Source organism: Phascolarctos cinereus, unplaced genomic scaffold, assembly GCF_003287225.1.
Source record: "Phascolarctos cinereus isolate Bilbo 61053 unplaced genomic scaffold, phaCin_HiC Scaffold_726;HRSCAF=1367, whole genome shotgun sequence".
Lineage (NCBI taxonomy): Eukaryota > Metazoa > Chordata > Mammalia > Diprotodontia > Phascolarctidae > Phascolarctos > Phascolarctos cinereus.
This window is the reverse complement of record NW_027556098.1, coordinates 194866154-194891300: the sequence shown is the minus strand read 5'-3', so window position 1 is coordinate 194891300 and position 25147 is coordinate 194866154. Positions and strand designations below refer to the sequence as shown.

The window sequence follows — 25147 nt, the reverse complement described above, 5'->3', positions numbered from 1 at the left end:
AACAGAGATCTTGTTTGTTCACAAAGTACTTAGATTAGTAGAAAGCATCAATAATTTGTGTGTAGTCCATACCACAAATGAGCCACCAGTTTATCTGTGGAAATTCCAGAGTCAACTGCCACTTTCCTAGGAATGACATTTTATAGATAACAATTAATGCATGGTTAATTAACTGTTGTTAATCAACTTGTAGAAAGGTTTTTTTGGTCAAGAACAGGGTAGAATAGGCCTCCTCTGAGATCGCTTTCCTACTGCTAGATTCTGTGATTTTATGGGTTTTTTTTAAACTTTAATATGCTTTGTTTAAATGTTATATTCTGTAAGGATGCTTGGTCCCTTAAAAACAAGAAAATCTTGCATATATTGGCTGAAATGGATTTTGTATATAAATGCAAGAGAAATAGCAGAAGGGAAGGTGGAAAGGTGGAACAAGTGAATCAGTCGTCTTCAAATTGCTAATTAGAAAAATACCATTATAAGATTTTACAGATCATACCATTATAGGTCTAGGAGGCAATATGGTAGTAGATAAAATGCTAAAATTTGAAGGAAAAACTTGCATTCAAATCTGGCCTCAGACATTTCATAGTTGTGTGACCTTGGACAAGCCATTTAACCTCTCATAGCCTGTTTACTCATATGTAAAATGAAGATGATAATAACATCAACTTCACAAGGTTGTTGTGAGGATCAGCAGAGAATTTTAATTTACACGCGCACAACACCCCATGAAGAGTTTCCACCACCACTCACGTATGTGTGTATGTGTGTGTATATGTATATGTACATGTACATGTATATGTATATACACACATATATCCATACATGCATATATACACACACGTGTGTGTACACATAACATGCATGTGTATATGTATATAGATGCATATCTATGTATGTATGTGTGTATATATATGTGAGTGGTGATAGAAACCCTACTCCACTTAATGTAATTACAGAACTTCTGAAAAGGTGATCGAGTCAGTAATTCAACCAAAGGTGTAAACCAGGGGTGAATGAGTCCTAAATGAATTTAGGAGTGTTTGATCATTGGATGAAGACAGATGACATCACACAGAAAATGATGGTAACTGGTTGAAAGAATCAGATACATTTCTAGTCCTATGGTTGAATCTGGGATCAAAGTATTCCTGAGAAGGAATTGGCCTGTTGCAACAGTTGCTTAGGTAATGATTTTATGAATTTGGAAGGTTAGAAGATCTGGAATTTCCAGTCAGGTTGATAGCAATATCCTCAGAGAAACAGTGATTGAGCTGCAAAACTCAGTATGAACTCTCCCTCCTGGACTCCTGCCTGGTTTGCCCTCCTGATCTTTTGAAACTGACAGTCGTTGTCTCTAATCCCTTCACCTAAACAAAATAACAAATCAAGCAAGTAAAGGGCTGAAGCCCATATTCATGAGGTCTCAAGGGAGGAAGAGAACCCAAGGCCTTCCCCCTTATACCCTTATCTCTTTCTGGACACCATCATTCAAGGAGTCAAACCAAGAGCAGAGATCCACAGAGAATGCTGAGAAGAATATATAAATATTCCCTTTAAAAGCTAAGTCTGATGTGGGAAAGCACAACAGTGGAGGCTGGTGATCAACATTATTAAAAGTCCTAGATCTTTCAGGTTACCTGTTTAACTATGAGGAGAGAAATAGTTAGCCACCATCTAGGAAACTGGTTGGCCAATGCTGGTGGGAATTGGTAAAGTAGCCTCTAGGGAGGGCTTTGCAAACCAAACCCTAAGGCATCATATAAATGTTAGTTATGTGATTTTTTTTTCTCTTTATACAACAAAAAGAGAGAATTTGGAAAGGAAAATAGGACCTTTTTCCTGATAGGCAGGCAGTAGTCAGGGGTCTTAAGTAAGTGTGAAGATTTGAGTAAATAGATGTCTGTAGCAAAAGAAAGGCTGCCAGATTCACAATACATGGTGAAGCTAGCTAGGAGGGCTTTGTACAGTGTTTGGACTCCAAGAAATGTTCAGAAGAATTTCTGCCTACTAAATCTTGGAAGAAACCAGGGTTAGACTGAACAATGATTGAAAAGAATGAAAGGTTTGTAAGTGAGGTGCTTAACTGTGTAAAAGTGTTTATAGATCTTTAAATCTTGGTTTAATTTTTGTAAATATCATAATAATTATAGTAATGGCTTTGTAATTTTAACAAAACATTCCATTTTTAGGAAAAAAAACATTGAATAAAAAACACCAGTTTCTGTAACTTGGTTAAACAATTTTATGAGAAGCATAGCTGTTTTAGAAGAATCCATAAGTTAAGCAACTAGTGTTTAGGAGGTATCATGGTTTTTTTTTAAATTAATTAATTTATTTTTGGTTTTTAACATTCACTTCCACAAGATTTTGAGTTCCAAATTTTCTCCCCATCTTGTCCCTCCCCCCACCCCAAGATGGCATGCATTCTGAATACCCCTTCCCCTAATCTGCCCCCCCTTTATCTCTCCCCCTCCCCTCTCATATCTCCTTCCTCTTCAATTTGAGGTATCATGTTAAAGGCACTATGGCAGGCGTCATAGAAGATTTGAAGAATAAGTTCTCTGAAGAAAAAAAATTTATAGTGTAGTTAGGAATACAATGCATCAAAAATAAATAACAATGTATTAGCTTACAGTGGAGTAAATGAAGTATCATGAAGTAATATATAATTTGTTGTTAAATGTTGAACAGACATGACATGCAGTAATTTAAGACAGATTGTAGGAGCTGGATTGTTGTTGTCTGATAAAGGCTTCTTGGGAAAGAAAGAATTTGAGTTTTGAAAGATGCACAAGATTTGCTTAGTCAGAGAATAGAGTAGAGGGAAATAGCAGAGGAAAAGCTCGAGAAGCGTGAAAAAAAAAAAACAAAACCAGAAATGTTTAAGAGGGAATTATGGAGCTATAGTAGGGATTTTTCAAAGGTAATTGAAAACAAGTCTGAAGAAGTATATTGGGGGCAGAACCAAGATGGTGGAATAGCAGGAGGTAATACAGCAAGCTCCCTCCCAAAACTCTTCCAAAAGTTCTGCAAAATGTACTATATGGAATCCTGATGAAGAAATTAAAAAAAAATATGTAGTGAGTCATTTTTCCTTCCCAGTTTGGCATATGGAGACAGTTCTTTGGACAGGGTCTGGACACTGGGGACAGAGTCTGGCCAGGGGATTGCTGAGCATGGAGCACTCCAAAGAAGGAAAAAGGCTATGCACCAGGGAAGAGCAGGAACCACACCTATACTATGGCATCCATCTCCTCTAGACCCATATTGGGACACCATCCTGGGAACAAGTGCTAGCTGCCAACTTTGTTATCCACTTCCATGTAATAATTAAGCTTATAGTTTAAGCTCACAGATCTAGGGCAGACTGAGGAAAAGAATTGTGCTTAGGAATGTGGCAGTCCAGGGTGAGGAGCAGTAGTGGGCCCTGACAGGTGTACCAAGAGAGAAACATGTTCTAAAGCCAACAGGAGCTATGTGCTCTGACCCCAGGAGTAGAATGGGATCTCAGTTCCAGCTTCTAATCCTCTTTGAAGCGCATAGAGGAGTAACAAGGACAGGAATACCAGACCAAATAGGAGCCTGAAAATCTGTCACTATAAACCAGCAGAGCTTCCCAGTTGGCCGATTGTGGCTAAGTCCAGCAATAGTCTGTTATTGCTCAGACTTAAACCCAGGTCAGGAGCTTGAAAAGCTCAGACCAGTGGGGCAGCAATCAGACTTTGCCCTGGATCAGATCACTTTCTTAATCCTGAAAACTTGCAGTTCCCCAACCTGAACTGTCTCTGAGATCCTGGAACAATATAATACTCAATACCTCAAGAAAACAGCAAGAGAAACAGCCCACCCCTTCTTTCCAGGAGTGTACAGAGCCTGACACATCAAATCCAAAGTTAGGAAGTAGGCTGGAAAAATGAATAAAGAAACAAAGAATAACATCATAAAGAGCCATTATGATGGTGACATTATGACACAAACCTGAAAGAAGAGATTGAATCCAAAGTTTCTAGAAGCAAAGTCTCAAAGAAAAAACTCATACTGGGCACAAATTCAACTAGAATTCTTGGAAGGGATGAAGCAGGAAGTTAAAAAGGTTTAAAATGTTTTAAAAGGTGCTAGAGGGAAAAAATAAAAAAGAAGTGAGAACAATGGAAGAAATTAGAAAGAATTAGAAAGGGAATTACCAGCTTAACTGAAGAAATAATGAAACCTTGCCAAAGCAACAAACTTGCTAAGAATTATAATGGACCAAGTAGAAGCCAAAGACCACATGATAATGAGAAATAGAAAAAAAAAAGTCAGAAGACTGGAAAAAAAAATAGGAGAAAATATAAAGAATCTCATACCAAAAATAACTGATCTTAGAAACAGAGGAGAAAATATTTTAAGAATTATTGATTCTAGACTAATGGTGTCAAACTCAAATAGAATTGGGGACCAACGTAAAGATCCCTGTGGGTACATATTGACTTAGAAAACCCATATAATAACATTATCTAGGTTTCATTGTATTTTTATTTATTTTTTAAATATTTCTTAATAGCATTTTAACCTGATTCTGGTCTGCACTTGGTACTGGTGTGGGCTGTGTTTCAACCTCTGGTTTAAACATCCTATTTCAATAAATCTTGAAGAAAACTGCCCAGATCTCTTAGAATACAAGGGCATGGTGGGAATAGAAAGAATCCACTGGTTACATTCTGAAAGAAATAACAAAATGGAAACTTTTAGGAACATGTTAGACAAAATCCAGAACTTCTAGGTCAAAGAAAAGATACTTCAAGCAGCCAGAAAGTATTCAAGTACTAAGGAGCTACAGTAGGAGAATCACTCACAATTTAGCAGCCTCTACTATAAAGGATAAGAGATTGGAATATGATATCCCAGAGAGTAAAGTATTTAGGCTTACAGTGAAGAATAACTTACCTAGCAAAACTGAGTATAATACATCAAGGTTAAAAAAAATAGACCTTTAATGAATTAGAGGAATTCCAAGCATTCCTGATAAAAAGACCAGAGCTTCATAAACACTTTTGAAGTTGAGAGAAACATAAAAAGGTAAAAATCAATGAATAATGATAAGGGACTAAATAAGGATAAACTGTTTACATTCTAATATGGGAAGAAGATACATGTGTCCTCTCTGAACCCTACTTCTTTCAGGGTCATAGAGAAAGCATGATTAAACAAGATTTGGAATTGGTTCTGTTATATTTTGATGATCTTAAGAATGGAAAGAGAGAGGAAGAGAAATACACTAGTGGGGTGGGAGGGAGGAAAAAGAAAAGTTAGGGGAAATTATCTCACATCGTCAGGGTGCATAAGTAGACTCCTATACAAACAAGAAGAAGGGGGTGGCGTGGAGTAAATGACCCTTGAATGTCACTCTCATCTGAACTGATCAAAGGATGGAAGAATGTGCGCTTGCGCACACACACACACAGAGTTGGGTTCTGAAATACATTTCACTCTATAGGGAAATAGGAGGGAAAAGAGAGAAAGGAGAAGAGAGGGAGTTTAAAGAGAGGGCAGATTAAAGGACAGTTTTTTTGTAAGCAAAACAAACTCTTAAGAATGTACCAAAATATTTACATCTCTTTGTGAGGTTGCAAAGAATGGGAATCTGAGGGGGTGCCCTTCAATTGAAAAATAGCTGAGCAAGTTATGGTATATAAATGTGATGTGATACTTTAGTGCTATAAGAAATAATGAAGAGGATAGTTTCAGAGAATCCTGGGAAGACTTATATGAACTGATGCTGAGTGAAATGAAGAGAAACAAGAAAAAAATTTATACAGTTCCGACAGTCTGGTAAAGACAAACAACTAAGAATCTCATTTCCTTCAAGACTCAGCTCCAGTCCTACCTTCTACATGAAATCTTCCTGATCCTCCCAGACTATAGTGACCTACCTCTCAAAATTACCTTGTATTCATTTTGCATGTGTCTATATGTATACACACATGCATATACATATATATATATATATACACATATATATAGATATGATTTTGTAAATCATATTTTAATAAATTTGTACATTTATTTTCCTTGGAGTAAAATATAAGTTCCACAAGATCAGGAATTGTTTCATTTTTGTTACTATATCACCAACATGATTCCCAAATGGCACACAATAGGTACCTCATTAGTTCTTATTGGTCAGTTAATTGATGGGAAAGGATGAGATCTCAAAGAGGGAGAGTATATGGACTTTATCTGAATCTATGGAGTATGAGAAAGAACTAGTAAAAAAAAGAACCATCAAAGTAGGAAAACCACAAGGGAAGTATAACATTAAGGAATTCAGGAAAGGAGGGAGGAGGACAGCAATGTAAAATGTTGCAGAAAAGTAAATGGGGATGAAGACTAAGCAAGGCCATTAAATCATGGCAATAGGAGATCTTTGGTGACTTTGGAAAAAGGAGTTTGAGTAGTGGGACTGCTGTGTGTCCATAGTGTGAAACACTTAGAATTAGGAAAACCTCAATTTTAATCTTACTTCAGATAGTTACTACGTGTAGGACCCTAGGTAAAACCTCCCCCTCTCCGAACTAGATAAATCTAACCACAAAATAAACAAGAAAGAAGTTAAGCAGGTGAATAGAATATTAGAAAAGTTAGGTATGATAGACCTCTGGAGAAAACTGAATGGGGATAGAAAGGAATATACTTTTTTCTTGGCAGTACATGGCACATACACAACAATTGACCATGTACTAGGGCATAAAAACCTCACAATCCAATGCAGAAAGGCAGAAATATTAAATGCATCCTTTTCAGACCATGATGCAATAAAAATTCCATGTAACAAATGGCCATGGAAAGATAGACTAAAATATAATTGGAAACTAAATAATCGAATCCTAAAAAATGATTGAGTCAAACAACAAATCATAGAAACAATCAATAACTTCAAGAGAATGACAATAATGAGACAACATACCAAAACTTATGGGATGCAGCAAAGGCAGTTCTTAGGGGAAGTTTATATCTCTAAATGCTTACATGAATAAAATAGAAAAAGAAGAGATCAATGAATTGGACATACAACTAAAAAAACTAGAAAAAGAACAAATTAAAAATCCTCAATTAAACACCAAATTAGAAAACCAAAGAAGAAATTAAGAAAATTGAAATTAAGAAAACTGTTGAACTAATAAAACTGAGAGCTGATTTTATGGGAAAAAAAACAAATAGATAGGCCTTTGGTTAATTTAATTAAAAAAAGAAAGAAGAAAACCAATTACTAGTATCAAAATGAAAACGGTAATACCACCAAGAAGAGGAAATTAAAACAATAATTAGGAATATTTTGCCCAACTGTATGCCAAAATTTGACATCTTAGTGAAATGAATAAATATTTACAAAAATATCAATTGCCCACATTAACAGAAGAGGAAGTAAAATATTTAAATAACCCCATCTCAGAAAAAAAAATTGAACAAGCCATTGATGAACTCCCTAGGAAAAAATCTCCAGGGCCAGATGGATTTGCAAGTGAATTCTATCAAACATTAAAAAACCAATTAATTCTAATACTATATAGACTATTTGGGAAAATAGGTGAAGAAGGAGTCTTACCAAATTCTTTTTATGATACAAATATGGTGCTGATACCTAAACTGGGAAGAGTCAAAATAGAGAAAGAAAATTATAGACCAATTTCTTTAATGAATATAGATGCAAAAAATTATAAATAAAATATTAGCAAAGAGATTACAGCAACTCATGATCAGGATAATACACTATGACCAGGTTGGATTTATACCAAGAATGCAGGACTGGTTCAATATTAGGAAAACTATCAATATAATTGATCATATCAACATATCAGCATCAAAACAAACAGAAACCACATGATCATCTCAATAGATGCAGAAAAAGCTTTTGACAAAATACAACACCCATTCTTATTAAAAACACTAGAGAGCATAGGAATATATAGAGTCTTCCTTAAAATAATAAATAGCATCTACCTAAAACCTTCACGAAGCATTATATGTAATGGAGACAAGCTAGAAGCATTTCCAATAAGATCGAGGGTGAAACAAGGATGTCCATTATCACCACTGTTGTTCAATATCATACTGGAAACATTAGCTTTAGCAATAAGAGAAGAAAAGGAAATTTAAGGTATTAGAATAGGCAAAGAAGAAACAAAGCTATCATTCTTTGCAGATGATATGATGATGTACTTAGAGCATCTTAGAGAATCAATTAAAAATCTACTTGAAATAATAAACAACTTTAGCAAAGTTGCAGGCTATAAAATAAATCCACATAAATCATCATCATTTCTATATGTTACCAACAAGGCCTAACAGCAAGAGATAGAGAAATTCCATTTAAAATTATTGTAGACATAAAATATTTAGGAGTCTGCCTCCCAAAACAAACCAGGAATTGTATGAACACAATTACAAAACACTTTTCACACAAATGAAGTCAGATCAAATAATTGGAAAAATATCAGTTGATCATGGATAGGCCAAGCTAATATAATAAAAATGACCAATCTACCTAAGCTAATTTACTTATTCAGTGCCATACCAATCAAACTACAAAAAAAAATTATTTTATAGAGTTAGAAAAAATAATAAGATTCATTTGGAATAACAAAAGGTCCAGAATATCAAGGAAACTAATGAAAAAAAATGCAGGGGAAGGTGGCCTAGCCATTCCAGATCTTAAATTGTATTATAAAGCAGAAATCATCAAAACTACTTGGTACTGACTAAGAAATAGAAGGGTAGATAGGTTAAGTATGCAAAACACAGTAGTAGTGACTATAGTAATCTATTATTTGATAAACCCAGAGACCCCAGCTTCTGGGATAAGAACTCATTGTTTGACAAAAACTGCTGGGAAAACTGGAAAAGAGTATGGCAGAAATTAGTCATAGACCAAAATCTCACACCATTTACCAAAATAAAGTCAAAAGGGGTTCATGATTTAGATGCAAAGGCTGATACTGTAAGCAAACTGGGAGAGCAAGGAATAGTTTATCTGTCAGATTTATGAAGAACAGAAGAATTCATGACCAAACGGGAGATAGAGAACATTACAAAATGCAAAATGGATAACTTTGATTACATTAAATTGAAAAGTTTTTTCACAAACAAAGCCAATGCAACCAAGATTAGAAGGAAGTAGAAAATTGGGAAAAAACTTTTACAAACGGTATCTCTGATAAGGGCCTTATTTCTAAAATACATGAAGAATTGAGTCAAATTTATAACAAAACAAGTCATCCCCAGTTGATAAATGGTCAAAGGATATGAACAGTTCTCAAAGGAAGAAATTAAAGTCTATAGGTATATGAAAAAATGCTCTAAATCACTATTCGTTAGAGAAATGCAAATCAAAACAACTCTGAGGTACCATATCACACCTATCAGATTGGCCAACATGAAAAAACAGGAAAATGATAAATGATGGAGAAGATGTGGGGAAATTGGAACACTAATGCATTGTTGGTGGAGTTGTGAACTGATCCAACCATTTTGGAGAGCAATTTGGAGCTATGCCCAAAGGGCTATAAAAATGTGCATACTCTTTGACCCAGCAATAGCACTTCTAGGGCTGTATCCCAAAAAGATCATACAAATGGGAAAAGGACCCACATGTACAAAAATATTTTTAGCAGCTCTTTTTGTGGTGACAAAGAATTGGAAATGAGATGATGCCTATCAGTTGGGGAATGGCTGAACAAGTTGTGGTATATGAATGTAATGGAATACTATTGTGCTATAGGAAATGATGGAACAGGAAGATGTCAGGAAAAGCTGGAAAGACTTGTATTATCTGATACTGAGTGAATTGAGCAGAACCAGGAGAACGTCATATACCATAACAAGCTCATTGTGCAATGGCTGATATTGATAGACTTAACCCTTCTCAGCAATACAAGGATCTAAGATGTGTCCAAAGGCCTCATGATGGAAAATGCTGTCCACATCCAAAAAAAGAACTATGGAGTTTGAATGCAGATCGTAGCATACTATTTGCTGTTTTTTTTCTTCTGTTGTGTTTTGTTTCCTCTTTCTGGTGGTTCCTTCTATTGATTCTAATTCTTACCTACAACATCACTAATGTGAAAATATGTTTAATAGGAATGTATATGTATAGCCTATATCAGATTGCATGCCATCTTGGGGAGAGAAGTGGGAGGGAGGGGGAGAAAAATTTAAAACTCAAAAGCTTATTGAAGTAGTTGTTGATAAATCAAAATAAATTAATTTTAAAAAGAAAACGAAAAAAAAAAGAAAAAGGAGTTTGAATAGTGTCCATAATGTGAAGCACTTGGAATTAGGAAGACCTCAATTTTAATCTTACTTCAGGTAGTTATTATGTGTATAGTACTAGGTAAATCACTTCACCTCTTTCACTTTCCATTTCCTTATAAGGAATGTGGAGACAATAATAACATTTATCTGGGGGTGAGGGAGAGATGAGGACAATTGAATGAGATAATATATGTAGAGCAACTTTATAAACTTTAACATGCTATTCAGATGTTAACTATCGTTATTATTAGAATGGAAGTGGCAAAAAGCTTATTTAAAGGGATTAAGGTATGTACTCATTGGTAGATACGGGGGAAGTGGAGGCAGCAAATATAAACTATTCTTTCAAGAAATTTGACAGTAAAGAAGGGAAAATATACATACACATAGGTTAGTATCTTAAAGGAAGAAATAGACTGAAGAAAGGATTTTTTAGTGTTTACTGCATCTGTAGACAGAGGAGAAAGAGACAGTAGAGAGGGAAAGATTGACTTTCCAAAGGAGGGAAGAGAGAATTGATAGGGCAAAGTCCTGTGTAGGATCAAGATCACAAGTGGAAAGGTTAGCTTTGTCAAAGAGGAAGGATAAGCATTCCTCAAAAACAGGAATGATGTAAAAAATGCATGAAGATAAAGAAAAACTTTGAAGTCAAGAGAAAGTTTGAGAGATTTGAGCAAGACCATGTCAGATGTCCTTGTTCTTAACAAAATATGAGGCAAGGTCACTTGTGGAGAATGAGGGGTTTGGGATGGTGTTGAAGGTTTGAGTTATAAAAGTATTTTTAAAACAACTGCTATAAGGAATTTGGTAGACAAACAACATGAAATGAATAAAATACTGACTGCCAATAAAGAGAATCCAACATATTAAATTTCATGCTTTGGATTTTGGCACTCCAATGAAATTGAGGTTCTAAATGTTTCATTTTCCCTTGGACCTCAATTCTGAAATCTATTCATCATTCCTCAGGTGAGAATATCCTACCCCTCCCTCCTCAACACCCCAATGACTGGTATGTGTTTGTCCTTTGCACAGGATAAGACAGTAGGCCAATCCAGTCCTTGAAGCCAATACCAGGGAGTAGTCCTTATAGAGAAGAGACCTATCATCTTTGCTACCACTAATGCTAACCACTGATCAGCTGCTGCCAATGGAGAGGTAGACCCAAGAGTCCTAGGAATATCAGTGTCTCCCTTCTCCAGACCACTGACCCTACTTCCATCCTAGCCCCTGCAGCTATTACTTAGGGAAGCAACTGCTGTAGAGAATAAGCTGGCCTTCCCCACCAACTACTAACCAGCTACCACTTAATGAGGCAGGCAGACCAACCTAGTTAAAGTAGCAAGGCATTGACCCTGAGGGAGACAAAGGAAGTGATATGTGCTGAGTGAGTTAAATCACCATCATGTGGACTACCACCACCACCACTACCTCTTAAGCCCTTATGGAGAAAGCCTAGACTCCTGAACCCAAGAACCTTGGGAATACAGCACACCCCAGAGTTAGCAAGAGTTAGCAAGGATGGAAGAATCAAGTGAGGGTTTTTTCAGGATAGGGAAGATATGGGCATGTATATAGGTAGTAGGAAATGAGCCAGTAGACAGGAAAAGATTGAAAATGGGATGTACAACCTGCTGCCTCTCTGGAGAATATAGGTACAAACATCTTTCAACTAAACTTGTGTTCCATGTAGCAACAATTAACTAATTTCTTTTGGAAGCTCTGTCAGAAATGTTGAATGAATTTCACATGACCAGAATATTTAGGTATCCTGGTTCATCACAGCCATAGTATAATCTCTAGTACTGCTTCATACTCTCTAGTGATTTGGGCACACATAATATTTTGGTTATGTCTAATCCTACTACATGCATGTAAGCCTTATCTGAGATGTACTTTTAAAAAATTGTTGCTGCATGGGGAGTGAATGATCTTTCAAGTAATGAATGCCAGTGATTGACTTCATTGACTTAAACTGGGAAGTTTAGAACATAGTCCCATAGATGGCTCAAGGCTGTTACCCAGGCAGGAGGATAGACAGAAGGTATCCAATTTTGCATTGAATTTACAGAGAAACAAATTAGAGCTTGAGTTTGAGTAGGAGGAGGAGCAGAGAAAGTGCTAAGGTACAACTGAGGGCTGAATTAAGTGGGAAGTGACAAAACTTTCCTCCCTGTGCATACTTAAACAAAACACACACACAGAAACATACATGCACACACCCCTTTACTGATATTCTTTTACTTATGTACACCTATACATTCTACCTTTGTCTTCTACCTAATACAGTCTTCCTTTTACATATGCCTCCTGATGCATAGAATAAGATTCCATTAGATTGTAAGCTCTTTGAGGGCAAAAATTGTCTTTTGTCTTTTTTTTTGTATTCTCAGTGCTTAGCACAGTGTCTGGAAAATATTAAGTGCTTAATAAATGTTTATTGATTGATTGGAAATATCCTAAATATATTTCTGTATAAAAAATATGCATTCATGAATCAGTTCATATTTGTGTGGTATTTGTATTTTAAAATTTAATATTAATATTTTATTTTCCATTTTGGACAGCACCAGAACACCTCAGAAAGTATCCTTGAGGAGTATCTCAGCCATGACAGATGAAGAGGTTAGTATTGAATTAAAGAAATTACTTGGTTTATGATAATCTGTAAACAATTTTATAAGGTATGAAAATTGTGTTAAAATTTACTTCTTTGCTTAATTTTTGTGGTTTAAGTATTTTTGAGCAAAAGGATTTTATGCATCAAAAAATGAGATCACTCTTAAGAAGGAATATTTACTGTTGTAACTGTAGAAAATGCTAGGAATTGAACTTTGGACATAGCCTTGGGTAATGTTGTTATTGTTGTTCAGTTGTTTCAGTCACATCCAGCTCTTCCTAACCCTGTCTGGGGTTTTCTTGGCAAAGATACTTGTTGCCATTTCCTTCTCCAGCTTATTTTACAGATAAGTAAACTGAGACAAACAGAGTTAAGTGACATGCCCAGGGTCACACAGTTAGTACGTGTCTGAGGCTGGTTTTGAACTCAACTCTTTCTGACTCCAGGCCCAATATTCTACCGACTGTGCCACCTAGCTGACCCTTAAGTAACGTTAGTGTTCTTTTACCCCCTTTCAGTTACTTTTTATTTACTGTGTGTATATTCTTTATATATTTGTGTATATGTTGTTTACTCCCAGTAGTATATATAAGCTCCTTGAGGGCAAAAGGTATTTTGTTTTTGTCTTTGTATCTTCAGCATCTGTCATAGTGCCTGACACATAATAGGTTCTTAACAAGTATTTGTGTAATTGAATTGAATTCCTGAGAATTTCTGCATGTCATCCACTACTATACTTTCTGTAATTTTCTGTTGTCCTACGAAGTACTCAATTGTGCAGTTATATTTGGATATTTTTTCTCTTCATTTTCAAGCATCAGTTTAAAATACTCTTCATCAAGTCAGCAAGTATCTCACCAAACACATTCTTGCTAGTTCGAATAAGTCCATCCTCTTATTGTTCTATTGATCCAAAACAAATGTTGTTCTTCCACATCATGTAAACAACTATTTACTCTTTTCATCTTTTTTCCCCCTCTTCACTGGCACAGTTTTTCTACTGGAATAAGAGATGAGTACACAACTTGTACCCCCAGTGCTTCATTTTTCTATCCAAAAATTCAAGGTCATTAAAGATACATTCTAGGTTTCTTCTGGCTATATCGTTCATTCCCACAAATCAAAAGTGGATAACAGTTGCTAGGTTTGATAAGTTTTGGCAAGCTTCAGATACACAAGCCAGGAAACCAGCATGCTTCCTGATTAGCTAAGTCATGTCAACATATGGTCACTTCGTTACCCCTCAGCAACAGCAATAAACTGTACATCTTGAGGACAGATAGTAATACTCTATCACCATTCATAGGATAATAGATTTTGGAGCTAGAAAAGATTTTAGACATAATCTAGTTTGAGCCTTTCATTTTGTAAATGAGGAAAGTGAAACTCAAGAGTAGTACAGTGACTTGTTCAGGGATATATAGGAAACAAATAGCAGGATTTTTTATAATTGTTATTGTTTGTTAATCTTCATACCATTATATAGTTTTATTAGTGCAGAGTTTCTTTTCTTCTTTTCCCTTTGTGTCATACTTGTCTGTATGTTAACTTCTTAACACCAGTTTTGATTCCCTTGTACCTATCTTTTTGTATTCATTGCTACCTGACTGGGCTAAGAGGCAGAACCTTCTGGCCAGGGACTAAGGGACTGTGTTTCTTCTGAGGGAGAGGGCAGAACCCTGACAAAATAATCAGAGGAGCTGAGGCAAAAGGATTTTCAGCATGTGGAATCAAGACAGATCAAAACAGCCAACAATCAACTATTTTCCTCAAGGGACAAGATAGAGGTTTATTCTCTTATGTATAAAGTTTAATCAAATTGCAAACAACATTAGAGAAAGGTTTAATATAATTCAGGATCCAGATGTAAAATAATGTCAGTCAAATGGCAGCTCAGAGAGTATCTAATCATAGAGCAGATACCAGTAGAATAATCTGGGATAAGGAATGAAAGAGAGCACAGGTGCTTATGAGACAGTCTTCTGAGTTGTTCCTTACTATTCTAGCTACCCTGAAGGAAGGAACTTGTGTGAGTGGTTGCTAATTGTATGAACATTTCTGCTAGGTCATTTAAGGAAGCTAGATAATGGAAAGGTCAGTGGATTCAACCAGACTATATATGTGAGAACGTATTTGGTGAGAGTTAGCAAAGTTAGTCCTGTAGAAAAACCATCTGAGGCAGGGAAACTTGATACATCTGTGGCACATGCAGTGTTTATTCCGTTCTCTCATATCATCATTGTAATATGGGTGTTTGTGTTGGGATTGTTGCATGTGCTAGAAGACATCAGAATTACAGAAAGGTAAATAATGAGGAGAGCTGTAGTGACATCTAGATAGTGAATTGTATCAGCTAAGTACTCTTAAATGGTCGTCTCTAGAAAATGATGCTCAGCAGTGTACATCAGATATGTGCCAACCAAAAAATCAGTCAGCATTTATTAGATGCGTACTGATTATGAGGCATTATGCAAGGTTCTAGAATTACAGATTATAGAATGAAATAATCCTTGCCATCAGGGAACTAACATTCTGTGGGGAATGGGCGAAGACAACAACAGGGATTACTATATTCAGCAGGCTTAGGCACTATGTTGTATTTATTTGCTATTAGTTATGCATTGATTATCTCCAATTCACCTTTTATATGTCTTGTTTGCATATAGTTGTTTATATGTTATCTCCATTAGACTGTGAGCTCTTTGAGATTAAGGACTACCTTTTTTTTCGTTCTTTGTATCCTCAGCAGTTAGCACAGTGCCTGGCACTAGGTGTTTAATAAAAACTTATCGAGTGAGTGACTAACAAGGCTACCACTCAGATTCTCAACAGTGTGGTATAGTATATGGAATCTAATCTGAGCAGAGGGAAGTAATGTGAGGAAGACCTGACAGACGGATAGTTACTGTCAGGGAGTTCCATCGTTAGATGACTTGGATGTTTTAGCAGGCAGTTCAGGGGAAGACTGGGGGAGAGGGGGTTGGGGGGGGCAAGCACTTCCTTCAAGAACTAGAAAGCTACATATGGAAACCAAGACAGGGATACTATTTTTAGAAAGTCAGAATGGGAGAGGCTGAAAGGCTGACCTGACACTGAGGTGCCAAACTATGCACTCAAGACTCCTTACATTTCCATTGCCAAGGGACAGAATTAATCCCAGAACCTGAAGAGCCTACAGATGAGAGTTGAGTAGCCCTATTTATGGGACCTGGACAGCCTAATAATTAATCTCAGATCTTAATTATTTCATGTCTAAACTCTATAATCAGCTTCCTCCCCCAAAGTAGAGACTTTTCTTGGTAAATAGTTATTCTCTAGCTTCCCTTAGGCCTCCTTCCTGAATCTCATTAGCTGATTGTTGTAACCCCTCTTCATGACGTTTGTATTCAATGAGTCCCTTGGTTAGCAGACCCTTCGTTTGAAACAATAATAATTTTTTTTCTGAACTTAAAAACGCCAAATAAAACCTGTAATCCATATACATGGTGGGATAGAAAAAAAAGATTGTACACGAAGCTGCAGATCTCTGTTATATGCATCTTGCTTTTTAAATATATGATACATTTAACCTGTAGTTTTCAAAGCTGTACTGTTTGTCTGGCCTTGTTTCTATTCTTTCGTTTGTATTTTTAAAAAAGTATATTTCAGTGACCTTTTCTTTTCATTTTTTTGTACCCTGTCCTTTTCTCTCTCTCTCTCTTCCCAAGTGCAGGGGAACATATTACATATTTGTAACAAATATGCATAGTAAAACAAAACAAATTCCCACCTTCGCTATATCTGAAAATGTCTGTCTTATTTGTGCATCTCGAGTCTATCATCTTTCTGTCAGGAGGTGGGTAACATACTTTATTATCAGTTCACTGCAGTCGTGTTTTTGCCTTTTTACTGTAGCCATTCCCCAACTGAACCTGTTATAACTTCTTAGACCTCAGGCCTCCTTCAGGTTTCAAGGAGGGGTTTTAATAGGTTATCTGATTATTTGGCAGAAAATGCTAAATTCAATACGTATGGCTTAAATTCATACCATACTCTTAACAAGTAACCAAAGACTGAGTGTAAAGTTCCAAACATCCCCAAAGAAGCCAGTGCCCTTGGCCAAGAGATATGCTTATTTTGTGACTCCTAATTTTGGTGGGGCTAGTCACATTTGTCAGAACCTGACCAATTCTCTGAGATAAAAACATTTCCATTGATTTGGTGTAGAGAAAGCACTGGAGGGTTTGCGAGTGGAAAAAGTTTAAGAAGCCCTGGTCCTAGACCATTCTCCTTAATAGATGAAGCCCTTTATGTACCGAGCCTCTCTGTCCTGTAACTGATGCCAGGTGAAGTTAAATATTATCATGATTAGCCCTTGTAATCTTGGCGTATCATTTAGAGATTCCTAAAACCAAATACACTGAAATTAGATCGGGGAAAGAAAAATTATATTTTCTTTGCATCCATTTTGTGCCAGTTATGTACCAAGTGTTTACAGGATGGATACTATAACCAAAAATGATCTCTAAATTAACAGCTGGGCAACCTTATAATATGTTGCTTTGTGGCCCCTACTTCCTTTTTGGATACTTGCTATCTCTTTAATCATATGTTCTTGAATTTGGCTAGAAGTTCAGATACAGATCACTGTTCTACATAGTTTTTAACCTCTACCATTTTCCAATTTTGAAAATCAGGACCTTGCTTTTTTTCCATTCCTATGGGACCTCTTTTATTCTCCATGATATTTCAGAGATCATTGACAATGGCTCAAGCAATTATATATGCCAGTTAGTTTAATTATTCTGCTTCTTGTTCTTTTTGTTCTTCTTCTTCTTGTTCTTCTTCTTCTTCTTCTTCTTTTTCTTTTTCTTCTTCTTCTTCTGCTTCTTCTGCTTCTGTTTCTGCTTCTTCTGCTTTGCTTCTCCTTCTGCTTCCTCCTCCTCCTCCTCCTTGAGCCACACAGCTAGGATGTTTTGTGTGTCTGAGGTTGGATTTGAACTCAGATCCTCCTGACTCCAGGGCCGGTGTTCTATCCACTGTGCAACCTAGCTGCCCCTTGTTTAATTCTTCTGAGCCTGGTGACTTAAATTAATTAAAAGTAGCGCTTACCTTAGTTAATTTGAGCTTCAACTCTCTTTTAGCTATTTGTTCTTTATAGTCTAGAGCAGGCCTTCACAACCTGTGGCCTGCCAAAAGAGGCCCTTTGGTGGGCCAGATTGTGCAGGCATAGTCTAGAGATTGCTTTTGTTAGAGAAAACCAAAGCAAAATAAAAGTTTAGTAAATCTGTTGCTTCTCCATTGCCCATTGTGAGACCTATAATTTATTTTCTCCAATATATCTTAACAACACCCAGAACTCTTTTTTGTTATCCTTAGTATTCATTGCCAACATGAGTTTGTTGTGAACTTTAGCATTCATGACATTATTTTTATAGCACTATGCCATGTTTTTTGCATTTCTGTCAGGTGGCACAGTGGATGGTGCACCAGGAGTGGAATCAGGAAGACCTTCGTTCAAATCAGGCCTCAGCCACTAGCTGTGTGACCCTGGGAAAATTATATAAACCTCTGTCTGCCTCAGTTTCCTCAACTGGAAAATGGAGAGCATAATAGCACCTACCTCACAGTTACTGTGAGGATAATATGAAATACTTGTTGTAGCACATTGAATGGCATGTAGTAGGTGCTAAATAAATGCTCATTTTCTTCCCTTATTTGCCCTTGTTTCCAGTTTTGTATGTAGCTTTTTAATTTAATTTTTTTCAATTAATGAAAATCCATCTTCTATCATTCTAACCTTCTTTCCTCCCACTGGAAAAGATAGGGGGTAAAGCCCTTGAAAGAAATTTGCATATCAAACAAAACAAATTAATTCATTGGCCATACTGCAGTATCTCTCAATCTACATTTCTTTCTACTGACTTTATGTATCTCATCTCTAGCTGCCAATTGGACATTTTGAATTGGGTGTCCCATAAATACTTGAATTCATCGTGTCCAAAACTAAACTCATTATCTTTCCCTCCAAATTCTTCCCTCTTCCAAAATTTGCTATTACTATTCAAGGTACCATTATCTTCCCAGGTTTGCAACTTTAGTTTCTTTCTTGACTCCTCACTCTCAATTCTGTTGCACCACTTCAGCCATATCCAGTCTGTTGCCAAGGCCTTCACGTGTTGCTCATACTCACATGAATAGTACTATAGTAAGTCACAGGACTGTGTGTGTAGGAGTAGTTGGTCAATACCTCTCTAATATTGATTCTTAACACTACACCCAACCCAGTTTATGAAATCACAGAAAAGGGAGGTAACAGAGACAAGTTATTAATGCCTTGAGTGAAGTAAAAGAAGGTTTTTCCCTTTGTTTTTTTTTAACAAATAAGTTCTCTTTAATGGAGCTAGAGGGGGCATTGAGCATATTTTTAGAAAAACCAGGAAAACCTGGAAGTCCAGGTTTCAAGTTCAGTGACGAAGAAGTTGATGCAGATGAGGAAGAGTAAATTAGTTGTGGCAGACAGACACGTGTGGTAAAATGGCCTGGCTAGATGGCTAGATAAAGCTGAATGGTTTGTGAAGATAGAACAAGTAGATATAGTGGGCTACTTTGCACATACTCAGTCACCAGTCAGTTTGGGTTGGGCAGGAACTCCAAAGGTGAGTGCATTAATTCCCCTAGGGACTAAGGTATGGATTTGGGAATACCTGGGCTTGGATGTATATATGAATGCTTATATGTTAATATTTATTATATTATTGTGTCCAGCATGAGTATGGAAGCTGAGATGATTAGAATGAATTCAGTCAGTCAATAAACATTTATTAAACTCCTACTATGTGTTGGGCACTGCTAAATGCTGGGAATACAAAAAGAGATAAAAGATGTTTGCCCTCAAGGAGCTCGCAATCTAATGGGGAAGACAACAAGCAAACAAATATGAATAAACAAACTATATGCAGGATAAACAGAAAAAAATCTACAGAGGAAAGACTGGAATTAAGAGGGGTTGGCACTTAAAGAAGGACGGGGAAGGCGGTAGGCAGAGATGAGAAGAGAGAGCATTCCAGGCATGGAGGATAGCCAGAGAAAATGCCCAGAGCTGAGATATGGAGTGTCTTGTTTGTGGAACAGCAAGGAGGCCAGTGTTGCTAGATAGAAGAGGATATAGTGGGGAGTAAGGTAAGAATACTGGTAAGGAAGGGATAGGCTAGATTATGAAGAGCTTTGAATGCCAAACAGAGGATCTTGTATTTGATTTTGGAGGCGATAGGGAGCTATTATAATTTAAGTCAGTGGTAGGGGGTACTTTGGAATTCCAAATTTTCTCCCTTCCTTCCCCTCCCCCCGCAATATGATAGCAATTATGCATGTGAAATCATGCAAAATATATTTCATGTTAGCCATATCACAAAAAAGCCAGAAAATAATTTAAAATGAGAAAATTATACTTCAGTTTGCACTCAGATTTCATCAGTTCTCTCTCTGGAGGTGTATAACATGTTTTCATCATGAGTCCTTTGTAATTGTCTTGTATCATTGTACTGATCAGAGTAGCCAAGTCTTTCAAAGTTGATCATCATTATAATATTGCTGGTATTATGATCTGGTTCTGCTCACTTCACTTTGCATCAGTTCATGTATATATTCCCAGGTTTTTTTTTAAACCATCATGCTCACTGTTTTTTATAGCACAATGGTGTTCCCTCACAATCATATACTACAGCTTATTCAGACATTCCCCAGTTGATGGGCATTCCCTCAATTTCCAGTTCTTTGCCACCACAAAAAGAGCTGCTATAAATATTTTTGTACATATTGGTCCTTTTCCTTTTTCTTTGTTCTTTTTGAAGTATAGACATAGTAGTAGTATTGCTGGGTGAAGGGTGTGCACAGTTTTATAACCCTTTGGGTATAGTTCCAAATTTTTATCCATAATGGTTGGACCAGTTTACAACTTTACCAACAGTTCATTACTGTACCTATTTTCTCTCATTCCCTCCAGCATTTGTCATTTCTGATAGGTATGAGGTGGTACATCAGAGTTGTTTTAATTTGCCTTTAATCAATAGTAATTTACAGCATTTTTTCATATGATTGTAGATAGCTCTGATTTCTTCTGAAGACTGCCTATTCATATCCTTTGATCATTTATCAATTGGGGAATGGCTCTTATTTTTATAAATTTGGTCAGTTATCTGAGAAATGAGACCTTTATCAGAGAAACTTACAGTAAAAATTTCAATATTATTTCATTATCTATGGAACCTTTTAGTAAAATGTAGATTCCATGATTATCCCTTCTAATGAGGTTTATTTTTGTCTTTGCCTTGTCTGAAATCATGATTGCTACTCCTGCCTTTTTTACTTAAGCTGATTATAGTCTGCTCTAGCCTCTTATTTTAACTGGGTGTATGTGTGTCTTTGTGTTTCAAGTGTGTCTCTTCTAAGCAACATATTATTAGATTCTACTTTCTAATCCATTCTGATGTTTGCTTCCATTTTATGGGTGAGCTCATTCCATTCACATTCATCTTCACAGTTATGATTACTAATTGTATATTTCCTTCCATCCCACTTTCTTGTTTGTCCTTCTCTATTTTTCTCCTGTCCTTCCTTAGAAGTCTGTTTTGCTTCTGATCACTGTCTCCCTTACTCTGCCCTCCTTTTTATCCCCTCCTTTTCTCTTATCCCCTTCCCTTCCTACTTCCCTGTTGGGTAAGATAGATATCTATACCCAATTGGGTATGTATATGGATTTTTTCCCATCTTTTTAAAAAAATAAATTTATTATTAATTTTCAGCATTCACTTTTTTTTAAGGTGATTGGGGTTAAGTGACTTACCCAGGGTCACACGGCTAGTAAGTGTCAAGTATTTGGTCTGAGGTCAGATTTGAACTCAGGTCCTCCCGACTTCAGGGCCGGTGCTCTATCTACTGTGCCACCCAGCTGCCCCCAGAATTCACTTTTTATAAGATTTTGAGTTCTAAATTTCCCCCCTTCCTCCTCTCCCCCCTTATCAAGACAGCATGCAGTCTGATAGAGGTTATACATGTTCAATGATATTAAACGTATTTCCACATTAGTAGCGTTGTGAAAGAAGAATCAGAATAAAAGTATTTTAAGATCTTGTATTTGAAGATTGAACTTTTGGTTCAGCTCTCATTTTTTCATCAGGAAAGTCTAGAAGTGCCCTCTTTTATTGAATGTCCATCTCCTCCCCGGTAGCTGATGGTTGGTTGCAATCCAAGCTCTTTTGCCTTCTGGAATATCATATTCTAAGCACTCTGATCCTTTAATATAAAAGCTGCTAGGTCCTGCATAATCCTGATTGTGATTCCACAATATTTAAATTGTTTCTTTCTGGCTTTTTGCAGTTATTTTCTCCTTGATGTGATAATTATGGAATTTGGCTACAATATTCCTTGGAGTTTTCATTTTGGGATTTCTTTCAGGAGGTGATCAGTAGATTCTCTCAATAATTGTTTTACCCTCTGGTTCTAGGAGGGTTTGAGGGCAATTTTCCTTGATAATTTCTTGAAAGATGCTGTCTAGACTCTTTTTTTGATCATGGCTTTCAGGCAGACCAGTAGTTCTTAAATTGTCTCTCCTGGATCTGTTTTCCAGGTCAGTTATTTTTCCAAGGAGGCATTTTACATTTTCTCCTATTTTTTCATTCTTTTGATTTTGTTTGACTGATTCTAGATGTATCATAAAGTCATTAGCTTCCACTTGCCCAATTCTAATGTAATGAATTGTTTTCTTCCCAGTTAGCTTTTGTACCTTCTTTTCCATTTGGCCAATTTTACTTTTTAAGGCGTTCTTCTCTTCAGTGAGTTTTTGTACCTCCTTTTTTCCATTTGGCCAATTCTGCTTTTTAAGGAGTTGTTTTCTTCAGTAGATTTTTTTTTTCCATTTGGCCAATTGCATTTTTTAAGGAATTGTTTTCTACAGTCAGTTTTTGTCCTTCCTTTTCCAAGCTGTTGACTCTCTTGCCTACTTCTCATTTCTTTTCCCAATTTTTCTTCTGTCTGTCTTATTTGACTTTTCAAACCCTTATTGAGCTTTTCTAAGAAGGCTTTTTGTACTTTAGACCAGTTCGTATTCCTCTTTGAGGTTTTGGATGTAGTTATATTGATAGTGTCCTTTTCTGAGTTTCTGTTTTAATATTCCCTGTCCCCATAGAAAGTGTCTGTGGTCAGTGTTTGTTTTTGCTTTTTGCTTATGATGTTTTCCTATTCCCTGGCTTTTGCAATTGAGCTCTTCTTTTGGAGCACAGGGTGCACAGTCCCAAGTTTCTTGTGCTGGGGGCCAGGGGCCTGGTTACTGGCTTTGTGTTCTGGGGTCTCAGAGGCTGGCAACTAGAGACTCTAGGAGTATGGCAGCTTACCTAGTGCTGGACTGGGCTCCTAGTGGTGGTATCTGGCGTGTGCTGAGGCCAGGTGTTTCCCTGGGGCTACACTGAAGCATGTGGAGGTCTGGCTGTTGGAAGACACCTACTCACCTGGGGCTGCACTGACACATGTGGAGATCTGTCACTGGACGATGCCTGCCTGCCCCAGGCTGTGCTGGAGCATAGGGAGGTCTGACCACAATGGCATGCCTGCCCTTCTAGGGCTGTGCTGAGGCACAGAGAGGTCTGGCCGCTGGAGGATGCCTGCTGTCCTGGGTCTGTGCTGAAACATTTGCCTGCTTCACTACATTGGGGCTCAGTATCTCCTGCTGGTTTGCTGAGGTGAGGCTTGCCACTGGCTTGCTGGGTTGCTTCCTGTCCTAGAATATACTCCCCTTTTAACCTAGTGAATTGGACCTTTCTTGCTGATCCTCCAAGTTTCCCAGGCTAAAAGACTGCTCCACTCCATCTTTCTGCTGTTCCTGGATTTTTCCTGGGGCACTATTTTTTTTAATAGGTCAGTATGGGACAGTGACGGTGATTTAATGCTTACTCAGCCATTTTAGCTCCCAGAAGACCCTGCTGATTCTTCTCCCTTTGAACCAATTTAAATGAGTGAGATTCAAGCAATGCCCACTAGCCCCACCCTCATTTCCCCCTCCACTGTAAAAGCTCTTCCTTGTGTGCTTCTTTTATTTGAGAAATTTTCCCCCATTCTACCTCTCCCTTCTCCCGGTGCATTCATCTTTCTCACTTCTTCATGTTTTTTAGATCATCCCAACATAATCAATTCACACCTATGCCCTCTATATAGACTACTTCTAACTGCCCTAATAATGATTATAAAGTTCTTAGAAATTACATTTATCATCTTCCCATATAGGAATGTAATTGGTTTAACTTATTGAGTCCTTTGTGATTTCTTTTTCATGTTTACTTTTTTATCTTTCTCCTGATTATTGTGTTTGAATGTCAAATTTTCCATTCAGCTCAGGAATACTTGAAAATCCTCTGCTTGATTAAATATCCATTTTTCCCCTGAAGGATTATGCTCAGTTTTGCTGGGTAGGTTATCCTTGATTGTAATTCAAACTCCTTTACCTACTGGCATATCATATTCCAAACCTTCTGCTTCTTTAGTGTGGAAGCTGCTAAATCTTGTGCATTCCTGACTGTGCTCTCTATTTAAATTGTTTCTTTCTAGATAATTGCAATAGTTTCCCCTTCACCTAGGAGCTCTAGAATTCAGCTAGAATATTCCTGTGAGTTTTCATTTTGAGATCTCTTTCAGGAGGTAATTTCTATCTTACCCTCTGGTTCTAGAATGCCAAAGAAGTTTTACTTGACAATTTCCTTAAATATGATGTCTAGGCTCCTTTTATTTTATCATGGCTTTCAAGTATTCCAATAATTATTAAAATATTTCTCCTCAATCTGTTTTCCAGTCATTTGTTTTTCCAATGAGATATTTCATATTTTCTTCCTTTCCATTCTGTTAACTTTGTTTTATTGTTTCCTGTCGTCTCAGGGAATCATTTGCTTCCACTTGTCCAGTTGTAATTTTTAAGCAATTCTTTTCTTCAGTGAGCTTTTATATGTTTTTTTTATTTGGCCTGTTGTGCTTTTTAATTACTTATTTTCTTCTTTATTCAGTATTTTTTCTGCCTCTTTTACCAATCTTTTAATTTTGGAGGTGAGTGTAATTCCCAGGTTTAACAGTTAAGGTAGTCCTAGACCATCTTGGAAGAATGTTCATTTCTGGATTTTTCAAGAGTTGTGCCATGTGGACTTTGCTCACACTGTTTAGCACAAGGCACTGGAAGAAGGTCCTCAAAAAGACAGTGCTTAGACTTCCCCAAGT

At 36.8% G+C, this 25147-nt stretch overlaps 1 protein-coding gene across 6 annotated transcripts in view; it reads left to right on the top strand.

The window, feature by feature from the left end:
- LOC144454542 (uncharacterized) overlaps window positions 1–25147 on the top strand; it is a 78898-nt gene that overhangs the window by 15312 nt on the left and 38439 nt on the right. For 5 of the 6 annotated variants that reach the window (XR_013483025.1, XM_078146929.1, XM_078146931.1 and 2 more), the window contains one exon: window positions 12861–12918. Coding sequence is in view for 5 of the 6 variants with exons in the window: in XM_078146929.1 (XP_078003055.1) it covers window positions 12861–12918 (58 nt within the window). In the remaining variant the exon portion in view is untranslated. Of the gene's footprint in view, window positions 1–12860; window positions 12919–18361; window positions 18610–25147 lie in introns of those variants that run through there. The other variant, XM_078146930.1, reaches the window with a different exon arrangement.